General features: G+C 42.2%; 1 protein-coding gene across 2 annotated transcripts; it reads left to right on the plus strand.

The window, feature by feature from the left end:
* Positions 1–1,372: 1,372 nt before the first annotated feature.
* On the plus strand, positions 1,373–7,376 carry med20 (mediator complex subunit 20). Of its 2 annotated transcripts, none has more exons than XM_079807898.1 (4): positions 1,373–2,086; positions 4,761–4,906; positions 4,982–5,235; positions 6,373–7,376. In XM_079807898.1, the coding sequence occupies exons 1-4, from the start codon at positions 2,058–2,060 to the stop codon at positions 6,595–6,597; spliced, it is 654 nt and encodes a 217-aa protein (XP_079664024.1). In that variant the 5' UTR covers positions 1,373–2,057; the 3' UTR covers positions 6,598–7,376. The 2 variants fall into 2 exon arrangements, with proteins under 2 accessions (XP_079664024.1, XP_079664025.1); XM_079807899.1 differs by having other exon boundaries at positions 2,026–2,486.
* The last annotated feature ends 728 nt before the right edge of the window (positions 7,377–8,104 follow it).

An 8,104-nucleotide genomic window follows, 5' to 3' on the forward strand; every position in this document is an offset into this window, starting at 1 on the left:
AAAATTTGCCTAAATCTCCTTTATATTTTCCTTTTTAAATTTAACTCCTGTTTTATCCCTCAATCCCTTATTCAAAGATATCTAACCTTGTTATTGTTTTTTCTTTGTATATAATGTATGCAAACCCATGCTATTTGTTTTATTATTAGGATTGTTAAAGATACAACCATGTAATTATAAAATAAAAGATAGGCCTATGAGTGACAGGTGCAGTAACAGCTCAAAGCATCAGTAACTCCACAGCCCGACCTGTGCGGTTTCCCTCAGAGTCTGCAACGAGGACGTCTTTCAGCTGCTCGAAGATCTCACCTTGGGAGAACACTGTTGATTTTATACTCTTAAAATGTAAGTTATTACTATTCAAAATTAAGATTACTCCAGAATGAATTGCATTGCTAGCCCACTAAAACACTTACAATAATAATAATAACAAATGCTGACCAATACTTAATTATATTACTTTTTTTTTTACTGAAAATTATATTGTTTTAGTAAAACAAGCAAAATGCAACTTGTTGTCATATGACATAGCGATGCATGAAAATACACTAGAACAAATGCAGCCGATGTGAATACCAATTTTCAGTCAAGCAATGAATAAATGCATGAGTTAATAAAATATTTTATTTACTGACAACAATAGGAAACATGAATTAATGAGTAAAAGAATGAATAAAAGTAAACATCACAAATTAATAAGTCACCATGAAAAAAAGCTTTATTCAAACGTATTGTTCTAACAAACCTTCACACATTTACAGACGGTGAACCCCACATCTGCTGCCATCTCAACACAGCTTGATGAAGCAGTTGAGCACCGTGAACACCTTCGCCTGTCCTAGCCGTCCCTCCTGTCCCTTCTGAACCCCACAACCTTGAAGCAAGAGTGGAGAACATGTGCGGGACAATCTCTGACGGCTGATGTGTCTACTCCAAACATCCGTGTGCCTGCTCTCCATCAGCATGACTACTTAAAACGTTTTACAATTCATGTTGTCAGCATCCCATTTCTTGCCATATTTGATTTAATATTTTTTACAATTACATGCTACTTGTATTGTAGCTTTATGACTTTTGTGGTGTAGTGGGCTAAACACTGAACTGATAAGCAGAAGGTTTCTGCTTGGATCTCCGCAGCCGTCACCACCAGTGTGTCCTTGAGCAAGGCTCAACCACAGAAGCTCTGCAGCAAATGCACAGACATCAAGAATCAGAAAAGTGCTGAAATAACTCTGTTTGAAATTAAAATAAAATACAACTTAAGATTTAAATGTATGTTTTATTCATTTCTGTAGTATACTCAAAGCCTTTGATGACAGGCTTCCTTCATCACCCTCTCTCCAGTCTCCACCAGATAAACACACACGTGCTCTTCTGCCTCTGTAACATCAGACAACATTCATCTTACCTGGATCTTAAACAACACCTTGATAAAAGCATAAAAGTTTATGTGCTCAATAGCCTTAAATGTTGAGGTAGTTGCTGATGTGTTAATGTTCCTCAATTCATCAACAGTACTAATGGACAAATAAAAAAAGATAACTTATGTTTAGTTACTTTATGTAGATCTATTAACATTACTGACGTTCATGTAAAGTAAGCAGTGTTGACCACAGTGAACTCTACATTATAGCACACACACACATCACTCTGATCAGATGTCTATTTCATGCTGTGATGTCATCTGCAATACTTATCGAAAATGTTCCTGTCAGATGTTAAATAAACATTTAGTAAGCATCTTTATCTTTAAGTATATCGTTTATGTAAATCCACTTTGGAGACGTGTGTGTGTGTGTGTGTGTGTGTTACTGGAGCTCATACATAATAAAACGTGTTTTTACAGCCCAATCACAACTACACTATACTGTCTGTCGTCTTTACACTTTTAACAATTCAACAGTTTAACGTTACTCTACAGTAGTCCAACAAATGCGATTTTAACACAAGGAACGGTGATTTTGGTTTGTAATACTCACATTTGATTGGCTTTTCTCCGCCTGACGTATCCTTTCCTGTGGCCTCATGGGAAGGCAGGAATAGAAAAGTATCCGACGATGGGTACTTCACAATCTGGGCGGAATCAGTAAGCCATCCGGGAACTTCTCGCCTACTCTTTTATGATTACTGAGGTTTCGAACATACTTCTCCTTTCACGTACTGTTTTCGCCTACTATATAGTAGGTAAGTAGGCATATTCGAACGCAACATCAGTATACGCACGTCCGAATCTCGCGAGAAATACTCCAAAACCCTGGTAGTTCTCGCCTACTCTTTTATGAATACAAAGGATTCGAGCATACTCTTCGCTCGCCTACTGCTTTTTACATACTATATAGTAGGGAAGTATGCGGTTTCGAACGCAGCCAGACTGTCCGATTAAAGTTTCGCTTTTTAAACGGATTGTGTTATTCACGAAAGCCGGATTGAGCCGGAAGTAAACACGGGCTCGCGGAAGTTTGCGCCAAAGAAATGGGTGTAACGTGGTGAGGAAAACACTTTTGTTTTCATGTTTTTGTTAAGTAAATGTGTTTTTTACGTGTCGTTTTGAGTGCGCTGGTGCTTATAAAACTAAAGTGTGCTGAATTAAAAGCAAAAAATTGTTGTTGGAATGAGTATATTACAGAAACGTGTGTTTTTTAATTAAAGGTGCAGTGTGTAATATTTATGAGGATCTATCAGAAATGCAGAATAACACACATTAATATGTTTATAAAGCCAGTTTTGTGTTTATTACCTTAGAATGAGCCGTTTCTATTAGGGCTGGGTATAAAATATCGATTTCTCGATTTTAATCGATTATCACTTTTACAAAACAATATCGATTCTTAAATCCCAAGAATCGATTAGTCTATTTTGTTTACGAAATTCAAAAACATGAATACCGTTTTGGCGCTGTGGCGTGAGATCAGCTCGAGAACCGGCGGATGAACGGATTTTCTCTTCCGCTTTAATACCAGTAACAGCGCGAAATAAACACGAATGAGCTTCTGAAAGTGTGTTAAAGATACAGGACAACTTACCGAAATCTGTATCATGTCACATAGAATCGCTCAATCAGTGTTTCAACGGCAGAAAGACGTCAGTAAAACGGCTTACAAGTAAACAATGTCACAGGCAGAAAAACCATATCCAGTGTCCATAAACTCGCTAGTCAGCTAGAAAAATTAACTCTAGAGATGAGCATTTTGATAATTATATGCACATTACAGAGGATATTCATTGTCAATGTTCTTCAATATTTAATAAATCTGGCAAGTTATGACAGCCACCCTTTAAATGTTTATATTTCAAAAAAACTAATTGGAGTAGAATTATGATTGTGTAATTGTATTAATATTAATGTTAATATTATAACTTTATTATTATATAAAAAACAAACATAATTTAGTGTCATTTAAGTGTTTGTATACAAATCTGTTCATTTGTACCTTCAATATTAGTCGGCTAATGTAGTATCAACTGACTCCCATAGTTTACGACATTAGTTCAGAAATTAGTTTTCCTTGAGAACATTTCTCATGTATTATACCTGATACATATCCAAAATAATCCATATTGAATTGAATCGAAAATCGAATCGAATTGTGAAATTTGTGTCAATATTAGGGATGCCACAATTCTCAATATAATATTGAGCTGTTCGGTACGGCCTTCACGGTTCAATATGCGCCTGTGAATTGCGGTTTTTTGGTTTTGCATTTAATTAAGTATTTTTCTACACATTCTATCATTTTCCTCCATCCCAATACTGAACAACACGACATACATTCACATCACACGTTAGTGGTGGAGTTATACTCACAGAACACTAGAGTTATTCACAATCACCAAAGTTCATTATTTGCATGTGTTTTAAAGCCTTGCCGGCTCATTTGCGTGCGCGGTTTAAACATGCGCTTTTCAGAGCGCGCGCACTAAACGCCTGTCAAACACGTGATTACTGGACTAAGTCGTCTTACTGCGCTAATACTGTCAAATACACACAAGATTAACATAAACACAGTCGGTTATGTGTAAAGTGAAAGTAAAGTCGGTGTGTGTCTGTATATTAGATGAGCGCAGGTCTTTAATTGACAGCGGCGCAGCCTATAGTGAACACGCTGTCCTTAAAGGGACAGTTCACCTCTAAAATGATGTCATTATTTACTCACTCTAATATTGTTCCAAACCTGTATTCATTTCTCATTTTTTAACGAACTATCCCTTTAATGTTAATACAACAACAAAAGACAAAGAGAAAATCACTCACTGCTCTTGACTGAAAAACTTTAATACAGTAGATTTAATAAGAATCAGTGTATATTTTATAGTGAAGTCTATGTAGTGTTTTATTTTTACATTTATTCATTCAATTTCATACTTAAATGCTGTATATGTATATTATAGTATACACACTAGGAATGTGTACAAGGGTTTTTCTAAGTAAAGTTTTAAGTTTAAGTAAGGTTTTTCAATTCTTTTAAGTAAAATAAAGCAAGAGTATTGCAATTAAAAAATAGACTTTTTTCTCCTTAACCTATTGCTGTTCCTGTCGCTTAAGAATAGAATAACAAAACACTGATGTGACAAGCCATCAGAACCCAACCGAAAACTGTGGGTAAAAACCGAGGTGTGTATTGAACCGTGGACTAACTGTAGTGTTGCATCCCTAGTCAATACCCAGCCCTAGTTTCTATCAACACACACCGCGGGGACAGTGAAGACGCCATTTTGTTCCGTATGTTTGTACAGTGATGTGTGTGTGTGTGTGTGTGTAGTGTGTGTCAGGTGGCCGTGTCCGAGGGCAAGAGTGTCCAGCAGACGGTGGATGCGCTGCACAAGAGGCTGGAGCAGCTGGGGGCCGTTAAACAGGGGAACTTCTGGGTGGACTGCGAGACCTACCACGCCACGGGAAACGCCACCGGTAACCATGGAAACCGCGGCACACCGTTACCATGGAAACCGCACTGCATGTCAACCGCTCCCTCTCTCTCCGCAGGTCAGCCGTCGAAGCTCCTGTACGTGATGCATAACTCGGAGACGCCGCTGAGCTGCATGGCTCTGTTTGAGGGCGGGCCGGGCCTGAGCGCGGACGCTAACTTCGACGTCCTGATGGTGAAGCTCAAGAGCCACTTCCAGAACGCCAAGAGCCATAAAGTGGAGAGCCGGGGGGCCCGGTACCGCTACTGCGACTTCCTGGTGAAGATCGGGACCGTGGCCATGAGCTCCAGCGCCAGGGGCATCTCCGTCGAGGTGGGGCAGATGTTCGCAGATGTTGAGTCTTATGTGGCGTTCACACCAGACGTGATTGATGCGAATTTTTTGCGCGAAGTTGGACGCTTGAACATGTTGAGTTTACTCGAGTTTACTCACATCAGACGTGATTCTCCTCATGGGCGGAGCTTCTGCCAGCGGCTCGTCTCAGTGAGAAATGGCTGACATGGGCTGTGTTTACACGTCTGTTTTTGTTAAAATCTACTGTTAATGCGCGACAAAACATAGTTTTAAGACTTTTTCAGGCGATAATGTAGTTGTTTAAAGCTCAAATATGTGGTTTATTTATATAAAGATTGCCTATTTGAACATTTTATCTGCCGTTTTTCTGAGTTGTGAGCTCCAGTGGATCAGCTCAGCGCTCGTCAAAGGGTTAGTTCAGCCAAAACTGTAAATTGTGTGATTAATGACTGAGCCTCATGTGGTTGGACACCCGTCAGACCTCCGTTCATCTTCAGACACAAATGAAGATATTTTAGTGTAAATCTGATGCTCTGAAAGGCCTCCATTGGCTCAACTTTACACTCTCAAGACCCTTAAAAGACACTAAAGACTAAAGTTACAAAGTCCATCTCACTACAGCGGCTCTACAATAACTTTATGAAGACCAGAATAGTTTCTGTGCGCAAAAAAACCCTAAATAACGACTTATATAGAGATGACGATTTCAAAACACGGCATCATGAAGCTTCGAAGCGTTATGAATCAGTGAGTCGATTCAGCGCGTTATGAGTCAGTGAGTCGAATCAGCGGTTCAGAGCGTTATGAATCAGTGAGTCGATTCAGCGGTTCAGAGCGTTATGAATCAGTGAGTCGATTCAGCGGTTCAGAGCGTTATGAATCAGTGAGTCGATTCAGCGGTTCAGAGCGTTATGAATCAGTGAGTCGATTCAGCGGTTCAGAGCGTTATGAGTCAGTGAGTCGATTCAGCGGTTCAGAGCGTTATGAATCAGTGAGTCGATTCAGAGGTTCAGAGCGTTATGAATCAGTGAGTCGATTCAGCGGTTCAGAGCGTTATGAATCAGTGAGTTGATTCAGCGGTTCAGAGCGTTATGAATCAGTGAGTCCAGAGACAGCGGGTGAGAGTTAACACTGTGTGTGTGTGTGTGTGTGTAGGTGGAGTACTGCGCCTGTGTGATCCCCGGGGACTGCTGGAACCTCATGAAGGAGTTCATGCAGAGCTTCCTGGGCCCCCAGGCCCCCGAGCTGCCCTCGCTCTTCACCAGCAAACCTGAGGGCCTGAGCGCGCCGGTCGACTGCATGGACACCATGAGCCAATACCTGGAGCTCTTCTGTAGAGCCCGCAAACAACAGGGGCCGCCCGGCAGCGGGGCGCGCTGACACACACACACCTCAGCTGACACACACACACACACACACACCTTCTGTAGAGCCCGCAAACAACAGGGGCCGCCCGGCAGCGGGGCGCGCTGACACACACACACCTCAGCTGACACACACACACACACACACACCTTCTGTAGAGCCCGCAAACAACAGGGGCCGCCCGGCAGCGGGGCGCGCTGACACACACACACACACACACACACACACCTTCTGTAGAGCCCGCAAACAACAGGGGCCGCCCGGCAGCGGGGCGCGCTGACACACACACACCTCAGCTGACACACACACACACACACACACACACCTTCTGTAGAGCCCGCAAACAACAGGGGCCGCCCGGCAGCGGGGCGCGCTGACACACACACACACACACACACCTTCTGTAGAGCCCGCAAACAACAGGGGCCGCCCGGCAGCGGGGCGCGCTGACACACACACACCTCAGCTGACACACACACACACACACACTTCAGCTAAACCACACACACACACACACTTCAGCTAAACCACACACACACACACACACACACACTTCAGCTAAACCACACACACACACACACTTCAGCTAAACCACACACACACACACACACACTTCAGCTAAACCACACACACACTTCAGCTAAACCACACACACACACACACACACACACCGGTGTCAGTCCTCAGAGAACGTTACACATGTGACGAGAACATTTCTCCTTTTCTTCTGTGTTTGTGTTATTTTGATATTTTGTGTGTACATTAGAGTTTGTAAAATAAACTGTTTTCTTAGAGTTGTAATCGTGTTATTGTCCTGCGTTCTGCTGATAGAGTTCATGATACACACGAACGCCGCTTCAGAACACGTGACGTGTGACACACACATACACACACATACACACACACCTCAGCTGTGACACACACACTCCTTCAGGATTAGAGAAGATCCGGGAAGTGTTTCTGAGTATGACCCTGTATGATGTCATAAAGGGCGGAACTCCTTATATGGCAGTTCTTCTTTAAGTACACACACACACTCACATCATCGAGTTCCGTTCAGGTTGTCGTTGTGTTTTTAGACACGAGATCAACAATGTCACTAAAGAAGTGTGTGTGTGTGTGTGTGTGTGTGTGTGTGTGTGTGTGTGTGTGTGTGTGTGTGTGTGTGTGTGTGTGTGTGTGTGTGTGAGAGAGATCACGTTGTTCAGCTTCACAAATAACCAGCGTTAAGGGGACAGTGGATGCAGTTTATGTTTGCGGAGTTCTGCAAGTGTGTGTGTGTGTGTGTGTGTGTGTGTGTGTGTTCCCATCATGAGTGGAAACCGCAGGCAGTGAGTGTGTGTGTGTGTGTGTGTGAGTGTGTGTCTCTTTAGCTCCGCCCACTGCACGCCTCCAGAGCTCGGCTGAATTGTATTGAAGAGTCACTAATAAAACTAATTTAGAGACACTGACGAGTCCCTTCAGTTTATTCCTGACACTGGTCTTGATCTCTGAGTACACACACACACACACACACACACAC

This window comes from Gobio gobio (genome assembly GCF_949357685.1).
Source record: "Gobio gobio genome assembly, chromosome: 24".
In the NCBI taxonomy this organism is placed as follows: domain Eukaryota; kingdom Metazoa; phylum Chordata; class Actinopteri; order Cypriniformes; family Gobionidae; genus Gobio; species Gobio gobio.